This window comes from Mus musculus, chromosome 2 (assembly GCF_000001635.26).
Source record: "Mus musculus strain C57BL/6J chromosome 2, GRCm38.p6 C57BL/6J".
In the NCBI taxonomy this organism is placed as follows: domain Eukaryota; kingdom Metazoa; phylum Chordata; class Mammalia; order Rodentia; family Muridae; genus Mus; species Mus musculus.
In genome coordinates, this window is record NC_000068.7 from 97,606,982 (window position 1) to 97,633,218 (window position 26,237).

At 35.7% G+C, this 26,237-nt stretch overlaps 1 protein-coding gene across 8 annotated transcripts in view; it reads left to right on the forward strand.

Moving 5' to 3' along the window:
* The window catches only part of Lrrc4c (leucine rich repeat containing 4C), a 1,313,504-nt gene extending 1,288,813 nt beyond the window's left edge, over positions 1 to 24,691 (forward strand). For 7 of the 8 annotated variants that reach the window (NM_001289742.1, NM_001363047.1, NM_001363048.1 and 4 more), the window contains one exon: positions 22,008 to 24,683. In NM_001289742.1, the coding sequence (NP_001276671.1) occupies positions 22,050 to 23,972 (1,923 nt within the window). In that variant the 5' untranslated portion in view covers positions 22,008 to 22,049 and the 3' untranslated portion in view covers positions 23,973 to 24,683. Of the gene's footprint in view, positions 1 to 22,007 lie in introns of all 8 variants that reach the window. The other variant, XM_017318139.2, reaches the window with a different exon arrangement.
* Positions 24,692 to 26,237: the final 1,546 nt, after the last annotated feature.

Genomic DNA, 26,237 nt, shown 5'->3' on the forward strand with positions numbered 1-26,237 from the left:
CTTTATCCTATTTCTAGGAGTCCTTTTCAATGCTAGAAGTCTCAAATTCATTATTCCTAATTTATGACATCTCTTCTAAGATGTAAGGGCTAAATTCCAATGGATGTGACTTAGAGTTTATCTTTCTAGTGAAGGTGAAGGGAAGATAGTCCACTGGGCTGGAGGTGAAGAAAGGAGAGGACAGATATGTGCATCTATCTCAGAGCCATGATGAGATGCTTCTTCATGCTCTCAAAGAACTGGCAAATGAAACCATATAATGGAAAAGTGTTAATTTTGTATAGCAATATGAATGAACACTGTACGTTGGAGAAAAATAGTAAGAAAAAAATGCCTTCAATATATTCTCCTTTTTAAAAGAACCTAACAATTTCCCTTTCGCTGATAAAAGGTGATGGCTAACTGAAAGGTTAGTAAGAATTGCTGTGATGAAAACATGATGAAGTATAGCTAGAACCGAGCTCTATGAGACATGAATTCTGGGAAGAGCTGTTGCTTGTAAACTACCATCAAGGCATGTACCCATGGGAAAACACAAGTACATAGGGTTAACCAGGACAAACATTTTTCTTATCATTTTGTGGGTTATTGGTGCTCCTTTCTCTGCTGTGTGCCTGCACCTGCTTCACAAAGATACTCCTACATTTCTGTTAGAAGAATTGTCTTTAGCCACAATCTCCATTTTAAGTTAAATATCTAATTTAAAGGCAAATAGTAGAGTGCCTAAAACCACCCAGACAGACCTACAAATATCTGTGCTGTTCAATGCAGTCCTAGCATACAAATCAGACAGCCCCTTTGTCACAGGACTTCCTTTCATTAGGGTTCCTCACATATATAATGTGATCCATGGTACAATTGAGAGTCATATGAGTGTGGTTTAATTTCTTTTAATTCATAGATGAAAATTAACTATAAATAGAAGCATATAATTATCATCCATGAATTAAATGCAACCACTTGGCTGTCTTCATGTTAGTTGAGAAGCCAACATAGTTGGAGAAAACTTCAGAAGGGTCTACTGTAGGTGGAGGCTACAGGCAGTTGGGGGAAAAAGAAGCAGTTGTCTCCAGAGACAAAGTCTCTTGTGGGTTATCTAGTCCCAAGTAGTCAAGTGGGCATTCCTAACCTCATGAGCCTATAGATGATACTAATTCAACTAGGTAGGTTTTGTGTGTGTTTGTTTGTGTGTGTGTTTGTTTGTGTGTGTGTGTGTGTGTGTGTGTGTGTTTAACAATAATCATCATAGAAGAAGTGATAGGAGTTGATGGAGAAAAGAGTAAGAGAGGAGAAACAGAGGAGTAGAGGGATGTAAATACAGTTTATTCATGTATGAAATTCTCAAAATTATGAAAGCTTTAAGAACTATGAAAGAAAAACAGAGAAAATACTTATAGAAATGACTGTGGAAATGTTTTAATAGAAGTTCATATACAATCACAAATTGTGGGCCAGAATTTTACCTATAGACAGAACTGGTTTCTAAACCCTGACATTCAAATTTTACATGCTTCTGCATGTCTGTTCACATGGCAGTTGCAGCCTTGAGAGTGAGAATAGGGAATTCAGTATCAATAGCCACACTCACCAACATTTACTTTCTTTTTGTGGTGAGTTTTACTTATTTTTCATTAACCTTTATCTTTCTACTATGCATGTGACAGAAATAAAACATATATTGTTTATAGAATGTCAGAGGAAGTCTGAGTTACATTATTTTTACCCAAGATCTGGAATATCCATAGGCAACTGTGCCTTCTGCTTTCTAAAATATTTTTTTTGTTCTTTTTCTGTTGCTTAAGTTTATGCAATGTACTGTGACCACATTCCCCTACTCGGTTATCTTGATTCCCCTCCCACAACTTGTGACCCACTTACTCTTCACAACCAGTTCTACTTCTGCCTCTATCTTTTCTCTCTCCCTTCTTCTCTCATGTGCATGTGTGTGCATGGGGGGGGGGCGGGCTTATTTTGCACATCCTGTGCAATTGCTATTATGTGTCATTGCTATTATGTGCCCATAATTGCCCTTATGATGCCATATCCAGGAGACAGCATTTTATAGTGAGCCTTTCCACCCTCAGGCTCTTTTTAAAATGGAATCACTTTTTTTTTTTAAATGAACTGTACAGAGAACAAAGACAGATGGTGGGAGAAGGAACCAAGAAAGATTTTTTTTTATCTAATGTAACAAAGGTAGATTAAATACTGATGATGTAAAGAGCAGCATCCTCTGGCCTTCTTCCTCCTTGTCCCTTCCATATGCTGAGGGGTACTTGGTTGTTTAATACTTTTCATGCACTTGTCTAATTATCTCTTTTGTCATTGTTACTACAAAATGTTCATTAGAGGCAAAATGAATACAGAAACACAAAAGTGCTTTAACTTTTTAAGATACTAACAAGGTTAGTTACGTGGTTAAGTGAAACTCATTCATATTAGAACTGAGTCCTCAGCTCACAAGGTTCCATGGTAACTGGAGAGCAAACACAGGACTGTGCAGTGGGGCAACTCACTTCCAATATGCATAACCTAAAGCTAAAGTGAAGGCTGGGCTGTCTTAAAATCAATAAATAAGAATCCAATTTTCAGATGTCTGCATTTGCTGAATGGTTCCCTCTTTTGTGGTCATTAAGGTGAAACAAAGAAATCACTGATTCTAGTCATTTCCATTATCTGTCTTGTCATCACTGAGGTTTCCTCATTATGCACTGTTAACAGGGTTGAGGTTACTTGAAACTAGCTTCCAGTTCCAATTAGGAGGACATCCCTGCTATCTGCATTCTGATTAAATGTGTTGCCTGGAAATCACAGAAAGAGTCTATTCTATTTCCTCCCCTTGCTTAGATCTCATAAACACAGACTCAATTAAAGAGTTTCCTTATCAGACTTCTGTGGGTCATTTTCCTGAATTTATTAAACTCCTAAGTCAAGCTAAACTATAAGAATTGTGGCTTACAGATTCAGCAAGGGCCTAAACTAGATTTCTGGGGCTTGCCCCTCCCATGTTTTAGACAAAAACTTACACAGAACTCAGAACATATAATAACATGAGCTCATGAGTCCTGGCAAAATAAAAACATAAGTAGATGCTAAAAATCATGACACTGTTATCAGGCTAAATTTTAAGATCATGCAAGCTATCCCAGGCCATCATTGTTGCAGAAGTTTTCATGGAGGACACTAATAGTTTCCTGTTCCTAATAAGTACTACTGATGTCTCGCTCTGCCTTACATATTCTCTCTTCAGTTTCCTATCGACGTCTGTCACAAAGACTAATCAAGTCTCTTCAGCTCCTGTATATAGAGAACACAGAACTGCATGTGCATTTTCACCACTTGGGATTATTTCATTCCTCCTAGTTTGTATTCTACTAGACTTCACTACAAGGTCTCCTGACTCCCATTCATGTTTACCTTCATGCACTTGCCACCTAACTGGTATTTGTTTTCAAACTACCCATTGTCATCCCAATTCTTCACCCTCCTCACAACTAGTACAGCTGTAACTCTGTTTAAATTTTTCTAGAGTTTAATGTAAATCCTTGGGCAGTCACTTATCAATTGTTGAATGCTGTAAAATCCTTAACAGAAGACAAATGGTTATAAGTGAAAATAGGTGAGTACATTGCCTGGCTCTCAGTGGGCACTCAGCAAACATTAGAGAGGGCAATGTCTGTCTGTCACTCCCTCAGAACGCTACATAGTTTTCTCATTCAAATCAACATATGCTACTATGTTTCAGGTCTGCATGGCCTTGTGACTGGATAAACCCTGTTGTTTCTCTCTGAGCTAATAATTATCCACTAAGGACACACTCACTCATTCAGTATAGCGCATGGCATTGCTTTATGACTCAATCATTTATGCTAGGCTAGTTTTAGTATTCTGCTTCAAATGATCAATGAGGGAGACTTACAGAATTGCAGGAATTCCCTCTAGGTGATGTGTTGGTAAGCATACTTAGACATATATTAACAGTGCTGAAGGGAACTTTAAACATTCTCTTTCTCAATGCTACTATAAAATGAATCCTAGATATGTCTAATGATTTTTGCTAGGGGTTATATATATTTATGGTTTTGGTTACTGTCTAGGAAATTGGAGCTGTGTACTCTTTAATAATGAACAAGGAAGTAGGTACTGAGGGAAATATTGGAAGGTGGTTTTTACAATGTGAATGACTTTGTACACATGCTATTTATTCTCTTCAGATTGCTTCACATAGCAATTTAAATTGCATTACTCATTACAAAAATCCATATGCCTTTTGGGTGCTATTGTTGCTTTGTTTGTTTTCAGCCTATGGAGGCAATGATGACCTTGGCACAAGGCATTTCCTAAGGATTAATGAGCAGTTGGGGGTTAATGACTATCAATTCCTCCCAGCTAGTCATCAATCCAAAGGAAGCAAAGGCAGCAAGGCCATTAACTGCATTACCAACTTTCTGAAATCAGATTCTTCTTTGTCTGCCTTGCTAAGGACTTTCATTTTGGATGAACTTGTTAGTTTGTTCAAAATTTTTCACTTACCTGGACAGGGACAGAAAAAATGTTACCCATTATTTGTTTTATCTATCTATCTATCTATCTATCTATCTATCTATCTATCTATCTATCTATCTATCTATCTATCTATCTATGTATCTACACACACATATATATAACAAATATATATATATATATGAGAGATACGTTCATGAAAACAAATCACTTTTTAGTTAATATGTATGTCATATATAAATATACATATAGATATGCAGATATCTGCATTTATATCAAATTATTGGTAATAAAAGAAAATATACACATATTGAGTTCCTTTGGGCTACTTTGATTACCACAATCTGACAAGCTTGGATTTGTTTTTATCTTTTCATCCTTATTTACTATTCCCAATTCAAAGTCTGAAGGGATTCATCCCATTTCATATTAAGGCAAGCTAAAATATGTGCCAATCTTCTGAAATATCTTTCCTCAATATACAATATGAAGGCTGGTTTGATAGTATGCTTGATGGCCTGTTTGGAGTTTTTAGTATAGTTTTTTTTTATGAACTATCATTTTTCATTGATTCTTATCACATCATTGTTCTTCATTGATGTTAATAACACGAATATGTCTCCATTTGACACCAGTCAGGTGATGACCAACAGCCTGAAAGATAAGTCAACAGTAATGTAATTTTGAGTGGCAATATCCTTTTAGTAATAAACTAAACTCCTGTGAAAATGAATCTGAAATAGACACAGTCATAGTCCTCACCTGTTGAAGATTCTCTGGTATTTTATTTTCTCTTCCTGCATCTAGGCTCTTCCATTGTCTGTTTTGTCTATTGTTTATGTGAGACAGAACAAAAAAACTGACTGTAGTTTTGGTGTTTAAGATATATGGCAAATACGTGACACCATGGCAACCTACATCCAAAGAATTTTTCTGTAGACATTTTTCCTGAACACTTGCTGAGGAACTGAATTTAATTCTTTCATCTTAGTAACAGAAGTTGATGTCTTATCCCAAGACAACAGTAAACACACTTACAAAAACACATAACGAATTGACACACAGAGAGATACCAGTCCAATATATTATTTCTAAATTTGAAACAGATCTACAAGTACTACAGTAATAGATCTATGTGCATAGAATGTAATCATTTTTGAACTGTAGGATTCTATGATTAGACAATGATAAAACACTTGATACAATGAAAACAAAAACAAATATCAAATATTTAAATACCCTTCTAATTTTTCTCTTTATTATCTCTTCTGTCACCATAATAGCACAGAATATAAAACAAGACACACAAACTTACACTAGTTTCACAGAAAAACATTGCACAGACATATTTCTGAGTTTTAATTTGTTTTTCATTTGGATTGGTTGTTTAAGTAACTGAAAACTGATTACAAACAACATTTTTAAGGCCACCTCTTTCTTTTAAATCATATATATATATATATATATATATATATACATATATATGTATATATAGTGTGTTCATAAATATATATACACACACACATATGTATATACATACATAGGAAATAGATCATCTGCACTACTTTCAATAACTTATTTAAATGCTTATTATCTAATTCATTTTTTTACATTCTTAATTCATTTATGTTTTATATTTTGGGGGGGAGTTATAAGAAATAGTCATCCAGTCCATTCTTCACTATTTTTACTGATAACAGAAATAACTTAAGTCATATTGGCTCTCCTGAATTTTAATAATAGCCTTTAGTTATCAATTATTGCAAAATTGGTTTATCTACATGGCTCCTTACTAAAATTTAAATACGTTATATAATCAATAATTCAATATAACAACTATTTACTAAATAGTTAGATGGAATCCAGTTTTACTCTTTAAGAAACTTTTGAGTAAATAAATAAGGTAGCCACCTAGACAAACATTGACATTCATGAATAAATTTGCTAAGTTTAATCTTGGCTTTACTGACCACTAGGGGAAGAATGGATTAGTAAAAATCTTAAGAGAATAGAATTAGTTATGGTAAATAGGTTCTGGTTGGACATAATTTAATGAAATAATCTGAGTGAGGAATTCAAAGCCAAAAGAAGAAAAAAAATATCTGAAGGGGAAATGTAGGATGATCTGATTAGAATGTAAAACAGAATGCCATTGTTACTGTAGTAAGACTCTCAGTAAACAAGTCTTGGACAATCATATGCTATAGCACCTTGGAGTGAATACTTCTCATGCCATGTTAAGGCACTGTTTATCTGGAGATAATTTGGTCCTACAGGGGGCTGTCTGGAAATATTGGAAGACATTTTATTTTTCACTTCTGGGATTGCTGCTGGCATCTAGTGGGTGCATGCAGTAAAGGACCGAGGAATTTATTGTCAGATACACTTTGTTGCCTAGTTTCTCATCTGATACTAACTTCAGTTACTTTAAGCAAAAACATTACTGTGAACAATTACTATGGGAAAATATGAAAACAAAATAACAGCTTTGAGGTAAGGAAAAACATGAGCTAATCATTTGGTGTCCTGTGAACTTGAAGAAAAGGAGAAGAAGAGAAAGAGCAGGGTCTTTGGGCCCCAGATATTATAGTATATGCACAAAGGATGCTACTTGAAGTATACCATGCACATTTCTAAGAGCTAGAATGTTCTGATTGCATAATCAGAAGAATCACACACAGAGCAATTTGGAGTCTGAGACTCAGTGGTCCTCCTCTTCACTCTGGCTAAGCATTTAGCTAAACAAATAGTTGTTATAAAAACACAAACATGGTACTGAACAACTCTAATCCCACCAAATAATTTGAAAAACAACTCTGTCATCTATATTTTATATTTTCATAAATAATCAATCTCAAAAAATGGATATGATTCTAAGGGATTCACATTCAGACAGAAGGCTCATACTAGCTATCTTTATTTTCTTTGCATCATAAGAAGGCAAGTAAACAAGGAAGCCAAAACTAAATTAATTTTATGTTTAGTTTTGCCAAGAGGTTACTGATTGTGGGTGTGTATTTTTTGATTTAGGAGAAGTTGACTTTTTCTTGCTAATATGAAGTTGGAGCTGTGACTGCCTCCTTAGCCTGCTCATCTATTATAATGTGCTGCTTTGGACTGTGACAGTAGCTCAAGGAAACCATTTTTTTTCATGGATTTTAAGAAAAATGTTCCTAATGGGTCTGTGGAGCACATTTTGCAATGATAAAGAGGCCATGGCCTTTAAAGGGCACTCGCCTTTACTGACTTTATGATTTCTTATCCTCTCCTTTAAAAAAATGGGGGTGGGAGGAAAAGGATAGAGAAAAATACCAATAGCTGGAACCGGAGCGGTGAAGGTTACTTACCAGTTCTGAGGGTTAGGAGCCATGAAGCAAAACATGGAAAGGATCTGCTTCCTATAAGTAGAACCTTTTCAGACAGCCATGTTATTTTAGGCACAAACAGCAGATGGCATTGTTTGGTCAAACATCAAACAGGGCTGCTAGGATAATAAATGAAAAGGGAAAATGAGGAAAATCTTCTCTACTTTCTCCATCCAAAAAGCACTCAAGAAAGATCAAGAAGAGAGTGAAATGATCTGCAATTTGCTGTGTAGTTCCAGCTCTTTAGCAAAAGTAACTACAAACCAGAAATATAACTCGGAAATGGATGAAATTCTTGCTATAGGAATGGGACTCTACTAGATGCTAAGGATCCATTAATAAGTTCCAGGCTCCCAGAAACAGTTGGTTTACAGTCTCAACCATCTACACGCTGCCTTTGTCAATTTACCCATTTTCTCATGGATGCATGCTTTAACAAATACTTGAACAGTATAATTTTAGGGAATTGCTACTAAGTTATGTGATTATCAGCACTCTGATAATCTTGCATCAAGGCTTAATAGGAAATAAAAGAAACACTTGTGTTTAGAAAAATAATATACATTTATTTATATATATATATATACATATATATATACAGTATTCAATCTCATATATACATATATACACATATATATGAAATTGAAGTATTTCAATATTTTACAGTGGAATAACCAGGTATAGTAATTTACAATGACATTCTGAATAGGTAAATGTAAAAATAAAATTCTTGATGTCACTTTCAATGATCAAATAAAAGGTGATATATTTCTCTCTCTCTCTCTCTCTCTCTCTCTCTCTCTTATGGGTATTTGCACTATAGGGAAGCATACTGTAAAGGACAGAGGTATACCAAGTTGAAATATTTGGAAAGTAAAGAAGGGTCCATGAAATTGAAGGAATAAATTACAGTAAAACTAAAACATAACAAAATGAATTAGAAACATATTCAGTTTGCATTGTTTTACAAGAATATGGAGGCAAAATAAGAATTTCAATGGAAAGACAACACAAACATGTTTATATATTTAAAATGCACTAAATATATTTCATGAAGAATTAGATATGACAGGCCAACTGTGAAAAGGGAGATAAGATATTTTAGAGGGTGTCCAAGTTAGAAATGAAATGTCATGGATAAGAAGGGAAATGCTAGGCTATGTTTAGGAGTACTGCTAAAGAAAAGAGTGCTGGGCATGATGAGAATACAGAAAAAATAAATAAATCATCGAAAACTACAATGTTGCCTTGAGCTACTTGGTATATGTTACTAGCCTTGACAGTGGGACAGAGGCAGTTTTCTGTATATGCTATGCTATTTAATTCATGCAGTCTTTACAGTGTATGCTTATCAGATCTTATCACACCTACTTGGGAAAATGTAACTCATGACAGACTTTTAATAAAGTTTGAATGAATAATAATGGTAAACTAACCCTGCAACAGAAGTCATTTTAGTCCAAATCCTGCTTTTATTCCACTAAGTACTACTGTAAGAAACTAGAAATTCTCCCCCATGTACTTTAATATGTTTCTAGGTTGTAACAAAACTGAAGCTGAATGCATGCCTACTTCTTCCACACAATTCACCATATAGATTTGAGTAGCAGCGATGATTCGTGTGTGACTTCAGGATGAAATTTTTTACTCTAGCTCGGTCCTCCATCTGTGCAATTTATATTTCATGTTCTTGGAGATGTTAACTAGGCTGGGTCAATTTCAAACTTTGTAACTCTGTCGTAGGCAATTCAACTGAAGATCAGCACCATGCAATTTTAAAGTGATGTGTGGTGTGTAGATTATTGAAGTCACTTTCCCGCCATAAACTGGACTTTCCCCTTCAATTTCTGTTCTCCACAAAGGCAGAAATAATGTCTTCACAATATCCCTTCATGCTTAAAGGTCTCAATTTTTTTGTCTTAAATATATTTATTGAAGCCAATCTAAACAGTTATGTTAGATGTGCAGCAAGTCCCAATGGATCAAGTTATACATCCAAATTTAACTCCTCTGCATCAGGAGTCCTTGACTTTGACTGTAAGCTTAATTTTTATTCTTCCTTTTATGACTAATATCAATTTACCTCCTAGACCACTAAATTTCCTCAGTATAAATCTGTTTCTATACTTAATTATACTTGAAATATTTTCTGAAAATTATACAATAGGTTATGCCTACATCAATTTTTAACTATGACTCAGAACATTTAAATATTTTCTACATCAAATTGCAATGCACAGATGCAAATATACACACTTTCATGTTCTGAGTGTGAATTTATATTATCCACATTGCACCCATAACAACATTCAAAAATTCAGAAGACTTTCTTGATTTAGAAATTTTGTTTGCTTTTTTTTTTTTTTTTAATAATCCTTGGTTTATTTTCCAGAGCATAGCATTATGTTGGTTGTTACCACCTGGGTTGTCTTCTTTTTTTCTTTTTCTTTTTCTTTTTCTTTTTCTTTTTCTTTTTCTTTTTCATTTTCTTTTTCTTTTTCTTTTTCTTTTTCTATTTTTCTTTTTCTTTTTCTCTTTCTCTTTTCCTTTTCCTTTTTCTTTCTTTTTCTCTTTTTCTTTTCCTTTTTCATCTTCATCTTCTTTTTGTCTTTGTCTTCTTCTTCTTCTTCTTCTTCTTCTTCTTCTTCTTCTTCTTCTTCTTCTTCTTCTTCTTTTTCTTCTTCTTCTCTTCTTTCTCTTTCTCCTTCTCCTCCTCCTCCATCACCTCCTCCTCCTCCTTCTTCAGCTTTTTCTTTTTCCTTTAATAAACCATTGTCTCTATATTCAGTTTTTACTCATTTAATCATATTCTAATGTCACATATAATCACTAGTCATATATTACAAGGGTGTAAGTCAAGGTTTCTTAAAATGCAAATGTGGAGGCAGATTCTTTCTCATAAAACGCACTTTCTAATACCTAAATGTCATTTTAGAAACATTTTTGAAGACACTATGCTTGAAGAACAACTGTCTGTTGACTTGACAGGTCAAGTCTGAGAGTTGCAGCCATTTAAAATCTGTACTGTTCTCATTATCATTACCTAGAGCTGGTCTTGAGTATATTTATCTATAAAATGTTCCTTGAAATTCTGCATGCATATGTACTCCTGCACAAAGCTCAACATTCTTGGAAGGCTGCATTTAAAAATGGGGTGTAGGCAGTATTAGAAAATACTGTTAAAACAAATTTGATTTAAAAAGGTCAGCTCCCATTGGTAATAGTGTGATTTAATTTGAGTCTTTTTCTCTTATAGTATTTTTAAATATAAAAAGATGCTGATAAATGATTTTTCAGCAGAAAATTTTATTGTTGTGACAGGAATAAACTTTAGTAATTTTCTTGCAAACAAATCAGGGTAATTGTGATTAATTTGATGAGAAGAATTCAACCAGTAAAATGTCATAAGAATTTCAAATTTTCAACTACTTTTATCTTTTCTTTATTAACTTGATGAGATGATTTCAGAAGACAAAAAAAAAAAAAAGAAGAGAAAGAGAGAGACACAGAGAGAGACACAAAGAGAGACAGAAAGAATGGATAGATGTTAGGTGATAGAGAGATGATAAAAGGTCAATAGATCAATAGATAGATAGACAGATAGATAGACAGATAGACAATAGAGATGGATATGATATATCAAAATATGTTTAGTTGCTTATAACCTAAAAAACAAAACAAGCAAACCAACAAAAGACCCCACACATTCAGGGATCAGTGGATTGATATCATTAAAAATGTGCACAGGAAGAACCATTACTATATCATTTAGTTCATTAGTTCCTCACAAACTTAAAGAATTTATTTTCACTTCCTCATTTTTTATTTATTTATTTTGCTATATCAGCTTCAGTGTTAGGTTTTTTTTTTTTCTTTTTGAACAGAATTTCAGCAGCACTATATATCTTATTCGCTCAGACTATACCAGAAACAGAATATAGAATTAGTCATCCATTTAGATATCTAACCACATCCCCATTTTGTTATTTGTGAGGGGAAAAAGATTCTGTAATCTACCTAACTGCCAATTCCTTGTATTTAACCAGCTAACTTTTGTCCCATGCCAAGCAATTGACTAATTTTTAACAACAAAAGTCATTCTGCCTCTGTTTACTTAGGTAAGAAGCTAGTGGTATATGGGCTACAAGTTGGCTGTCAAATGTATTCTGTGGGCTATACTTTTCAATCATTAAGTGTTTGGCCTGAAGAAAGGGGACAATATTTTGAAAGATGTGACAATTACACTAAAATCAAATGACTGTGCCCATAAACAATCTTTTTAAAAAGGCTTATAATCCATTCCAGGTACTAGGGTGTCTAGTAGGGTCATTGTACACATATTTCATAGCAAATATATTTAACTTATTTTTTAAATGTGGGTGTGTAGGAATCATCTACAGAAGAAGGTTTCCATGAGTGTTTCAGGAGGCTATATTGTGAGTTACCCATTAACATGCTTCACTCTGCCCTACTATTCCTACCTTAATTCATCACTCTTATTCTATTTTTCTTCTTTCTCTAGTACATCCTTCCATTATGTCTCTACTCCCTTGAGAGTACCCATCTATAGCATCTTAATACTTGCCTGATACAGTTAGGAATTCCAAATTAAATATAAATACCTAAAGATACAAAGCTAGCATCCAAATATGAAAGAAACATGCAGTATTTTTCCTTCTGGATCATGTTACCACATATAAGATAACTGTTTTCAGATCAATGCATTTAACAATGAATTTCATAATTTTACTTGTTTCATTCATATTCACTGCTTGAATGAACATGTAGCTAGGTAAGAATATTTAGATGATTTTGGGTATTTGGGTGAGTGTGGTTTAACTATTTCATGTGGAATATCTATTTCTATCTATTTTATAATCCTACATACTAATTTTCATAGTAGTTTTACCAATTTGAATTTCCATAAGCAATGAATGAGCATCTCCTTTTCTCCATAGCCATGCCAGTATCTACTAATTCCGAAAATTTCTGTCTATTCCATTCTGAATGGGTAAGATGAAGTCTCAAAAGGCTTGCTGCAGACTGGACTCCATCAGTCCCTCAACCAGCAGGAGAATCAGGGTTCTGGTACTCAGGTGGATAAGGAGTCAGTGGGATGACAAACAGGCACAGACACCAGAGAGAGTGCTGTATCTGAATGTAATTTCTCAAAGCAAACATCAGAATTATAGTACAGAAGAAAAACAAGGAAGTTAGGTGATACATCAGTCAAGGTACATCGAGATGCATAATGGCTCTTTACACAAAACAGAGAAAATGCATACATAAAAGATAACAGGAACCAGGCAGTGTTTATAACTGAGATAAGGATCAGCCCTATCTAAAGTCAGCTATTCACAGGAGCCAGATGAAAAGGCTAATTCACCCAGGTGCAATTCTAGTCTGTTTTTAAACCCACCACCAGGGGTCCCTTAGAAAATACCTAATTATGCTATTCTACTAAACATAGACAAAGCAACCCAGTAAGGAAAGTGGTCCCAAATGCAGGCAACAAACTCAAAGACAGCTTCTGCTCCCATTTTTAGGAGCTATACAAATGTATTTTGTTCCAATTTCTAATTGGATTCTTTTTTTCTTTGTTCAGTTTTCTGCGTAACTTGTATATTTTTTAAATTAATTTATTTTTATTTTACGTGCATTTGTGTTTTACCTGCACATATGCCCCTGTGAAGGTGTGAAATCTTGGAGTTACAGAGAGTTCTAAGCTGCATTGTGGATTTTAGAAATAGAACCCAGGTCCTTAGGAAGAACAGTCAGTGCTCTTAAGTGCAAAGTCATCTCTCTAATGCCATCTTGTATATTCTGAAGACAAATATCATTTTAGAAGTATAAGTTGTAAATATTCTTCTCATGAGGTAGGCTATTTCTTCACTCTCTCAAATGATGATAAGCTTTGCTCTAAAGGAATATTTTAATTTCTTGTGGTCCCATATAGTATTCAGAGACTCCAATGGAGCATAATTTAAAGAATGCATATATATATATATACATTTTAGACTGACTTACAGGCCAACATCCATCTAGTGCAACAATGGCTTTCTACCAACAGAAAGTACAATAATCCAAGAATTATTCAGTCCATGAGCCTGGATGTCTAAGCTGCTCTTTGGTATGTATTAGAATACTGAAGAAGATGATTTCAATGCCAATGAAGGAATAAACTTACCCGTAAGAAGTAAGGTTAGTAGGCAAATAATTATTTGTTCAATTTCTTCTCTTTAGGCTGTCAGTAGAAGGTGTAGCCTAGATTAAGTATGTATTTTCCCTTATCAAAAGACACAGATTAGTGATGGATCTTCCCACTTCAAATAATTTAATCAAGAAAAATCCCTCATAGGTGAATCCTACCATTTGGCTTGGGTATTAGTTAGTTCCAGATGTCAAACTGACAAGGAAGTATAGCCATGCCATCTGGCAACTACTGGTCTTAATTATTGAACTATCAAGTTTCAATTCATAAAATTCAATTATAATCCCTAATTTTTCCTCTATTAGTCTCAAGGCATAGGGCTTATGTTGAGGTCCTTGATCCATCTGGAGTTCAGTTTTGTGTAGGTTGAGAGAACCTTCTTTTAGTAGACAACAATTAACAACCTATCACATTTGAATGTTCAGAGAATAAGAGACTATGAAATGATCAGCCCTAAACAAGACATCTTCATCTAAACTACCTTTTTCCGATGTTCAGAGATCATCCTGAAAGAGGACAAGAAAGGTAGTAAGATTGAGAAATTTTAAAAACATGGTTTCCCTTGTTTAAGTTTATATTTACCATGAAACAGTGTTTCGCTGACACAATAGAGCAGTTACAAAGATGAACTCACAGTAGTTGTAACAGCGTGGAAAAGGCCGGTATAAGCTCATATCAGACAAAATTTCAGCATGGATGGAAGAGATATATGCAAGTCTTAGTCCTAGCTGAGGAGTTATGAGCAGTTGACAACTGTTGTGATAAAGAATGTTAGTTTTCTTTAAAAGTTTTCCTTCTGTTTGATTGACTCTGCTTTATGGAGTTGCCATATGCCAGAATATTTGGGAAGCAGAATTTGGATAAGATGAATAAAAAAAAATAAATTCCCAAATTTGGGTGGTATATTAGTCAGGACTTTCTAGAGAAATAGAACTTGCAGAATGATGAGAGAGTGTGTGTGTGTGTGAGAGGGGGGGGGGAGGGAGAGGGATGGAGGGTCTTAGACTAGTCCAGCTAGTCTATAATGGCTGTAGTCAATGATAGGTCCAAGCATCCAGTAGTTGTTCCATTCTTGAGGCTGAATATCTCAGCTGTTCTTCATTGTAAGACATAATACAAAAAATGTAGGCACAAATTTCAGTGAAGGAATGGACTTGGTAGGGAGAGAAAGATCTAGTATGCTAAGAAAGAGAGCAGCAGAAGATTAAACGTGGATCTTCTCATCTCGTAAATATGTATTAGAAGTGTATCTTCCTGATTCAAATGATTTAATTAAGGAAAAAAATCCTTAACCTTTGTGCCCAGCCATTTGGGTTTTAGTAAATAACAGAAATTGTTGAAGTAGCAATAATAGCCATCACAGGTAGGAGTGAAATTTAGTGGAGGTAGAAAAGAGGGAGGTAACACGATAAAAATACAAGTATGAAATTCTCAATCAATAAAAACATAATTTAAATCACACAAAGAAAGTTAAATGGAGATGTCTTATTGATATACAGTCTCTTTCTTTTTCCTTTCCTGTTTGTATCTCTCTCTCTCTCTCTGTGTGTTTGTGTGTGTCTGTGTGTGTGCTTGTGTGTCTGTATTTTGTGTTTGTGTGTGTGTGAGAGTGAGAGAGAAAGAGAGAGAGAGAGAAAGAGAGAGATAGAAAGAGAGAGAGAGAGAGAGAGAGAGAGAGAGAGAGAGAGAGAGAGAGAGAGAGAGAGCGATGCAGAGATGAAGAGGATGAATTTGAGATTCTTATTATCAAGATTCAGATTGGGCTAGGAGGAGTTCTGTTGCTCTTTGAGAACAACAGATTCTCTTATTGAGAATCCTTAAAGATATATGTGCATAGTGGGATATTTTTAATTAACCTAATACATCTATCTATGTCCTCTTTTTAAATTCCTTCTAATGTCTATGTTCATCCTGTATCAATAATAGAAGACTGAGTTTTAAGGTATTTTCCTCTTAGCCATGATTATTCATACACTAGTTTATTTTTTTTAGGATATTTTCATTATTTACATTTCAAATGTTATCTCCTTTCCCAGTTCTCCCCCAGAAACTTCCTATCCCATTCCCTCTTCCTCTGCTTCTATGAGGGTTTTCTCTCACCTACCCACCCACTCCTGCCTCCCTGCCCTCACATTCCTCTACACTGGGGCATCATCAAGCTTTCACAGGACCAAGGGCCTCTTCTCACATTGATGCCCAACATGGCCGTTCTCTGCTACATTTGTGGCTGGAGCCATGTGTCCCTCCATGACCACTCTTTGATTGGTGGTTTAGTCCCTGTGAGTCTTGGGGGGAAGGGGTCTGGTTGGTTGTTATTGTTGTTCCTCCTATGGGATTGCAAACCTCTTCAGCTCTATCAGGCCTTTTTATAACTTCTCCACTTCAGACCCCATGCTCAGTCCAATGGTTGGTTATAAGCATTCACCTCTGTATTTGTCAGGCATTGGCAAAGGCTCTCAGCAGACAGCTATATCAGGTTCCTGTCAGCAAGCACTTCCTGGTATCAGCAATAGTGTCTGGGTTTGGTGACTGTATATGGAGTGGATCTCCAGGTAGTCCAAACTTTGAATGTCCTTTTATTAATGCATGGGATGCCTAAGGAGAGAAGACAGGCGTATTGACAAAATCAAGATATCCTTCAGGACATAGCTAAAAGTATCATAGTTTTATTCAAAACCCCACACAAGTCCATTTGTAAGTAAATGCTGTGAAATGGCATAGCTTTAAATTGATTTACTTTGATGTGATAAAATCATCTTATAAAAGAGATGGTAAATCTGGGCTTTTGATGTAAAATAACATAATTTAGATTTTAAAGTAGCAAATCTTTTATTGATAGTAATTTATTTGATTCAATACAAGGTACCAACTATTATTTGCTATAGGTTATAAATTAGATTGAACAAAGAATAATTCATGAATCATTTCTTATGACTGATTCATCAGAAACCTCATTAATTGCAATAATATAATAACCTTGAAGGAAACCAGAACTAGAAACTACCACTCAGCCATGGTATAGAGGGACAAGAGAATTATGTAATCTACACTTAACATCAGTATTCCTGACCATACTGGCTAATTCTTATAGTAACACTGACCAGGAGATGGTTAAACATCAATTAAACAATAGCAAAATCATGTTGTTTTCTTGAAAATAAATGGATCTGATGAACACTGCATTAAGTAAAAAAGCTAGATAATTATCACATGGTATCTTTAATATTTTAAATCTAAATTTTGAATAAAAGAGCATGAACATAAGAAAGATGCATTAACGGAATAAAACATTTTCTTTAGCACTTAATTTTTAAGATGTGTTACAGGTGTGCTCTATATTATTTAGTATAGGCACTAACTTGTAGGATGTGACAGTCTTAGGACTTTGGAGTGAATAGCAGTGTTACCTTTCACAGAAGGTACAAATATAAAGGTGAAATAAGGTTCCCAGTTTTAATGGCACTGAGATTCACAAATGTCTATGAAATACATTCAATATTAAGAATTCTCTATTATAAGATCTACTGTAGAGAACATGGGGCATTATCCAAGCATTAGTGCTACACACCTTTAATCCCAGCACTCTGGAGACAAAGATCAACAGATATTTGTGAATACAAGGCTTGGTTTACAAAGGGAATTCCTAGACAGCCATAACTACATATAAAGACCTTATCTTAAAACAAACAAATGAAACATAAGAGGAAATTATGGCAAATAACAGAATAAGGACTTTCTCTAGGACTTATTAACAAACTATACTGATACAGTCCCTAGGATTTTAAGGTATCATGGTATGTGAGCTGGAAAAACTGAAAGAGGAACATGCCCTGAGATGCCAACCTTATAAAAAGCATGAGTTGGTTTATGAATAGATGATTTTACATTAAAGCTTTTGATGTTCAATAATCTTAAAGAAGTGTATATTGTCAAAAAAGGAAGTCATATGTAAAACTGTTCTAAACCACACATATTAGAAGTTTACAATGTCAACATCATTGAAAATTACAGTACTAAAAATATTAACAGAATTTAAAATACACATTTGTAAAGGTTGTTTGAAGATTTCATATTTCTTCTTTTCATCATATTAACTGTCTATTTCCAAACTCTTCCCAGGTCTATATCCTCCTTCCATTCTCAACTAACTTGTGACCTCTCCATCAAGGCCAATGGTGTTTACTAAATATTCTAGGATGAATGACCTTCCATTACCCTGTAGTAGAATTGCCAGGAGCTATAATTGTAGAGAAAACTCACTGTTCCTCTCCAGAAGCTAACAATTGTAAATAGTTCCTGATATAGCAGGGAAACTTCATGCTCAACTCCTCTCTCCATGATGGGATTTGGTCTGGTTTGGGTTTGCACAGATCTTGTGCATTCTGTCACAGTCAATTTCCATCCATATATGTGATATGTGTGTGTGTGTGTGTGTGTGTGTGTGTATATATATATATATATATATATATATATATATATATATATATATATGTGTGTGTGTGTGTGTGTGTGTGTGTGTGTGTGTGCACTCATACACTATCTCTGCACTTACAGTTTTACTCCCAATGCTTGTTCTACAACGATCCCTGATTCCTTGGAAGTGAGGTGGAGTATATATGTTCCAATTTTCGACTGGAAATTCTGCAGTCTCTGATTCTCGACACCTTGTCCTGTTGTGGATCTCTGTATCATCTACTGCAAGCATAGCTTCTCTGATGAGGATTGAGAGATGCCTTAATCTATAGATATAGTGATAAGTCTTTCGTAGTTGGTTTGATGTTATGTCATTTTAACCGAATAAATGGATCAGTTTTTGTTTCTAGGGTATATGATCTGTCTAGCATATGTGCTTGTGAATAATAGTGCAAGGAATTATGGGGGATGGACTTAAAACTAAACAGAGAGTGATTAGTTATCCCCATGACATTCATACCACTAACACAGAAACTGGGCACACTTTTTTGAAGTTTTTGAAGGTTTTGTTTAAATTTACAGAAAGAGATAACTTACAGATTGACCCAGTATATTTCTTCATTCATCTCTGACAAAATACACCACAGCAATTTTGAGAGCAACAATTTATTTTTGGTACATACAACATTAGGAATGATCTTGTCTGTAGTGTCGAAAGCCTCAGGATGGTGTCTTAAATCTGTGTGGCTGATGCATGCTCCATTTACTATAGCAGTGCTCTACCTCCAAAGGTCCCAAAACCTCCTCAAACAGTGAAATCAGCTGACATGTAACACTTGAAAGCAAAGTCTTGTCTTCATATAGCTGGGGCAATGAGAGCCACCCAATCTACTCCCCAGATTTACTAAAGAGTCAGGCCCCGTTTTAAAGGGAAAGTTCTTCTGGAGCTGTTCTTGGATGTGGAGGATAACTGGTCAAGAGAGGTCTGCAAATAAAATGAATTTTTAGTCATGTTTTCTAAAGGAGAAGTCAGAGTTATTGTCATAATAGCTAGAGTCCATCAGGTCATACATCGGGTGAGACAATAATGGATGTGTGTTTCAGAAGTGGATAATTTTAGTCCTTTGTGCAGACTATAGTAAAGGACTTACCCATAATACTTGTTACTAGGTCTTCAGGTGAGCAAGGCAAAAGGGTAATAGTGGTAAAGGTCATGTTTTCATCCAGAAATTTCAAGGTCTTGGAAGCAGTAGTCTCTCTATGATCAGCAAAGATCTCAAACACCAAACTATCAAGACAGGTACAATAATTATATTAGAAAGCGCCACCTTATATATGAAAATATCACTAGTTAGATAGTGCATATTCTCCACACTTGTAACAGCATTGTCAGTTATGTTTGCAATAGACACATGAGAGGCTGTCACATGGGGCCTCTCTCTTCTCTTAGAGAATATATATATATATATATATATATATATATATATATATATATATGTGTGTGTGTGTGTGTGTGTGTGTGTGTGTGTGTGTGTATGCACACACACACACACACACACACACACACACACATATTCTCTCTCTTTCTTTTAGTCTCCTGCAACAGGGGAAAGATGCTGTGACCTAGATGTACTGGCTCTTTACATGCACCTCTTGTCTTAGCTCATATTGATCTGTTTTCCAAATACCTCTTTCTTTCATCAATCAGTTACTACAGAACCTGGAATATGGAACATTTTTTAAATGCTCCCCTCATCCATCAATTTTTCATCAGTGTAACTACTCTGTGATTAGGGCCTGGTGTCAATATTTTTTTCTCATAATAATTAACATGGGTTATTTTACACATCTATTCCCCTGATATCTCACCATTTGAACATATATCTCCACAGGGATGTGGGTTTCATTCTTCATCTTTTAATGTCCAGTACAAATCAAGTTGTCTGGCTGAGACACAACAGAAATACAAACAATGATAATAATAACAATATCTATTATTTACTCAGTTTTCACAATGTGGAATGTAGTATTTTAATTTCTTAATCTTCATTAACGAGGTTGCCTAAAAACTCCTTAAGAAAGTGAAAAAAGGACATTGAACTACAGAAAGCACATGTAACTTCCCCAATGTTGTACTTAATATAGGCTAAGATTGTCTACTTTTAATTGGAATGCAGAGAAATTCTTACCCCTTCCCTTCTTTCTTTCTAAAAGGTTAATAGAAACAAGAGGTTAAGAAGAGAATTTGGGATGTATTACATACAGGCATGATTCATGATCAGCCAGTTCAATTAGTAAAATATTCTTAGAAGTTGCTGTTTGGAAATAATTTAGGAAATAAATTATTTTAATTCCCCAAATGTATAAGAATCCATAGTAATAAGGACACAAGGTAACAATACTGTTACATTATCCCCCCCCCCCCGTAATCAAACTTTACATTTATCAAAGAATCTTAACAGGTGACCCCTCCACCAATCAGCAGGCTACATTATAATGACTTACATATGTGAATCTCTATGCAAGCTCATGCTCATAATACAACCCCCTGTTGGTCCACTCTCACAGAAAGCATGAATTAAGTTGCTTTTTGCTCACATCAGAGGCTACTCTCATGGGAAGATATTTTAAACACATTGTGAAACATATTATGTGCTGATCCTTGTTCTTCACCAGCTTGTTCATAAGAATCTGATAGCTCCAAGTTCTGTTTGTACACTTTAACCATACGACTTCTTGCATGTTTTTTTTTCTTTTCTCCTATGACTCTTATTCTTCAAAGGGGTGAAAACAGTGCCCATGTCAGAGGAGAGATTCAAATATTGGAAAAGTTACTTGACAGTGGCAGGATAATACACCATGTGCAGTTGCATACTTGATAACAAGTTTACCATTTCTCTTCATGGTTAATGGCTAGACGTAACCAACTTAAAATTCTTAATAATATTCAACAAGGCATCAGTCAATTTTCCCACTAGATTCCAGAAATTAATTACCTTTTCCTGAATATCATTGCTTATCTATTCTGTAGTGCATGGTATCTGCTATATCAGATGGATTTCATGGATGTGTCCTTTCTTAATAATTTTGCATAGGAGGTTTTGGTTGGTGAGGTGTAGTCCCTCAGTACTATTTTCTGTATATTTCTCATCTGAGATGGATGCTAAAGCAAAAATGAAGTCCATCACATACACCTTGGAGCATTTGGTGACTACAAAGTTGGCAGTTGGTAAGCACCACACCAGGGGACTCTTCCATTTCTCTAGGACTAAACATCTGATTGTAGCAAATAGTGAATGACTGCTACTTTGGACTACTGACATCTTTCTCTCTAAATATTGGCAATGTATTGGCAACCCACAGACAGCTATTAAATTTGTTTACCATGAAGGCTATCATATGTTTTGACTGTTAATTTTACCAACAATGGCCTTAGCTCATACATAGGTAACCAACAATACTCTAGGAAGAAGTTTAAAGAAGTAATGACTATTTTTTGTTTCTATTTTTTTCAGACTGTTTGAACTCCAGAAGGACCAACACCAGATAAATTATGAATGTTGAACAAGATGACCTTACATCCACAGCAGATAATGATAGGTCCTAGGTTTAACAGGGCCCTATTTGACCCCCTGCTTGTGGTGCTGTTGGCTCTTCAACTTCTTGTGGTGGCTGGTTTGGTTCGTGCTCAAACCTGCCCTTCAGTGTGCTCTTGTAGCAACCAGTTCAGCAAGGTGATTTGTGTTCGGAAAAACCTTCGTGAAGTTCCGGATGGCATCTCCACCAACACAAGGCTGCTGAACCTCCATGAGAACCAAATCCAGATCATTAAAGTGAACAGCTTCAAGCATTTGAGGCACTTAGAAATCCTCCAGTTGAGCAGGAACCATATTCGAACCATTGAAATCGGGGCCTTCAATGGTCTGGCCAACCTCAACACCCTGGAACTCTTTGACAATCGTCTTACTACCATACCGAATGGAGCTTTTGTATATTTGTCTAAACTGAAGGAGCTCTGGTTGAGGAACAACCCTATTGAAAGCATCCCTTCCTATGCTTTTAACAGAATCCCTTCTTTGCGCCGCCTGGACTTAGGGGAATTGAAAAGGCTTTCATACATCTCAGAAGGTGCCTTTGAAGGTCTGTCCAACTTGAGGTATTTGAACCTTGCCATGTGCAACCTTCGGGAAATCCCTAACCTCACACCACTCATCAAACTTGACGAGCTAGATCTTTCTGGGAACCATTTGTCTGCAATCAGGCCTGGCTCTTTTCAGGGGTTGATGCACCTTCAAAAACTGTGGATGATACAGTCTCAGATTCAAGTGATTGAACGGAATGCCTTTGATAACCTTCAGTCACTAGTGGAGATAAACTTGGCACACAACAATCTAACATTATTGCCTCATGACCTCTTCACACCCTTGCATCATCTAGAGAGGATACACCTCCATCACAACCCGTGGAACTGTAACTGTGATATCCTGTGGCTCAGCTGGTGGATAAGAGACATGGCCCCCTCCAACACAGCTTGCTGTGCCAGGTGTAACACTCCCCCCAACCTGAAAGGGAGGTACATCGGAGAGCTGGACCAGAATTACTTTACATGCTATGCTCCCGTAATTGTGGAGCCCCCTGCAGACCTCAATGTCACTGAAGGCATGGCAGCTGAGCTGAAATGTCGGGCTTCTACGTCCCTGACTTCCGTATCTTGGATTACTCCAAATGGAACAGTCATGACCCACGGGGCATACAAAGTGCGGATAGCTGTGCTCAGCGACGGTACTTTAAATTTCACAAATGTAACTGTGCAAGACACAGGCATGTACACATGTATGGTGAGTAATTCTGTTGGCAACACCACTGCTTCTGCCACCTTGAATGTTACTGCGGCAACCACTACTCCGTTCTCGTACTTTTCAACTGTAACAGTAGAGACTATGGAACCTTCTCAGGATGAGGCACGGACCACAGATAACAATGTGGGCCCCACTCCAGTGATCGATTGGGAGACCACCAATGTAACCACATCTCTTACGCCACAGAGCACAAGGTCGACAGAAAAAACATTCACCATCCCAGTAACTGACATCAACAGCGGAATCCCAGGAATTGATGAGGTCATGAAAACAACTAAAATCATTATTGGGTGTTTTGTGGCCATCACACTCATGGCTGCCGTGATGCTGGTCATTTTCTACAAGATGAGGAAACAGCACCATCGGCAAAACCACCATGCTCCAACAAGGACTGTTGAAATCATTAACGTGGATGATGAGATCACTGGGGACACGCCCATGGAAAGCCACCTGCCCATGCCTGCGATTGAGCATGAGCACCTAAACCACTATAACTCTTACAAATCTCCCTTCAACCACACAACAACAGTAAACACAATAAATTCAATACACAGTTCAGTGCATGAACCGTTATTGATCCGAATGAACTCTAAAGACAATGTACAAGAGACTCAGATATAAAACATTTACAGTTACAGAAAACAAACAATCAAAAAACAAAAGACAGTTTATTAAAAAAAAATGACACAAATGACTGGGCTAAATCTACTGTTTCAAAAAAGTGTCTTTACAAAAAAAAAACAAAAAGAAAAGAAATTTATTTATTAAAAATTCTATTGTGATCTAAAGCAGACAAAATTATGTGTATTCCTCAGAACCTGTTTTTGCTGCACTTACTATTTTCCCACACCTCCTCCCTCCCCTCCCCAATTGCCATATTTTTCATAGATCTCAACTCCCCCAAAGAACTGGTCTAGGAAATTTTGTAAGAATTCTGTTACACTTTGAGATTTTTATGGTGAATTCTAGTGGTGAGATCCAGTCTATTTTGTCTCTTTCTCTCTCTCTCTCTCTCTCTCTCTTTTTTTCATTTTTTTCTTTTTCCTTCATGCCCTTATGAAATAGTCAAATGGGGAATGCAATATTAGAAATAGATTTTTAAGAAAGAACGAGGTAAAAATGCAAGATCTTATATTTTTCATGTAATGACCTGTTCTGTATTTATGAGGAGGACATTCTGTGGAGAAAGACAAAAAGTAAGCAAACAACAGATTAATTTACATATGAGCATCTATAAAACCCATGACTTTTAAAAAGCAAACCTCTAGAACCAGAATTTGTAGTTCAAAAGCTTAAAATAAGATTATAAATAAAATATTGTTGGTTTTTCTGTACCCGGACATAGCTCATTTGTAATCTGGCTCAAATGTGAGAAACCTGAAGGTAATTAGATTCCTTGTTTTCTAAGAAAGATAACACTACTCTTTTAATCACAGCATCATTTTCTACAGGTCTCTGCTGTTTTATTTGACTTAAGTTACACATCAGCATTCAAACATGCTAAGATATGCTTGCCTTCTCAATAGGACTGCCCCTTGTAAAGCTTTCAGATGAAAAGTTAACAATTTACAAACCAAATGTAATTCAAGAAGGGAGAAAATACCAGTATGATATATTTGCTTCCTTCTAAAGAAAACTCCACAGACCAGATGAAATAGTGCCACAAAAGAAGAGTCATTCTTAATTGCTCACAGTTGAAAAAGAAATTTGAGTTCTGAGTGTTAGCAAATTTGGTTCAATTCATTGAAAATTATCACAGAGCTAAAATGAGCTAAATGGTCACTTGGCTGATGGGGGTCCACAAATAGCAAGGCCTAGTTATATCCTGCCCTTGCATCATTTCCAGGGATTATTCTCACTGTATTCCTAAGAACTGGCACTAATTTTTGGCTGTTGGGTAAATGGTAATGTCCTGGGAGCTCTAAATTGCAAAGTATGAAATTATTAATGAAGCTTCCTAACTCATAGTTTCTCACATATTTAAAGTGGGGGATACTTTTTTCCTTTAGAATACAGACTCCCGGGAGGGTAAGAAGTCATCACAATGGAGCATCATGAAATCATGGGCACATATGAACAGGAAACAAGGCAGATGAAATCAATGATCATTTACCAAAGATTTCTTTTAAGGAGCTGTGGAAATTTGAGCTAAGAGGACAGAAAATAGCTTCCAAAAAGAAAGAAAACAATGGTTGTGAATGTTTGCATTTTCTCGGTATTTTCATATATGTTGGGTATGACTTTTATCTTTATGCCTGTGGAACAATATGTGGATACACACACACACACACACACACACACACACACACACACACACGAGTTTTCTCACCTTCCTTGAAATTTGTATTCTCCATCAAACTGAGAAGGCAACCAGCCAATGACTGAACTGAGGAAATCACATCTTCCAGTGGATGAGAGGCTTGAACACTTACAAGTACTTCTAGAGTCTAGACATCATGCCAATTTTTGTGGTCTCCAGGTGTGAAAAACCAATTATTTCTAGCAGTATAGGTTAGAAAAATGAGAAAAAGAGTTAACAAATTGATGCAAGGACAGAAAAGTCCTTCAGTTACACACCCTTCTGCTTTTTTTTTTTCTTCTGTATCCCCTTCTTCCCTTTTTCAAAAACTTAATTTAGATTTGCTGTTACTGTTCAGTAGACAGGAGCAAAGGGAAAGTATATATTAATTGTCATTTATTGTGTATTGAGTACATTTAATACTTCACATACATGGCACAGCATGTGGGAACATATACATTCAAACAGACACATACACTCATACACATACACATTTTGAATATAAAACTAGTTCTAGTACAAAGAAGGGGTCACCAATGAGTGAAGAAGTGGGTCTTGCCTTCTTTACTTAACTCTATTCCATTCCT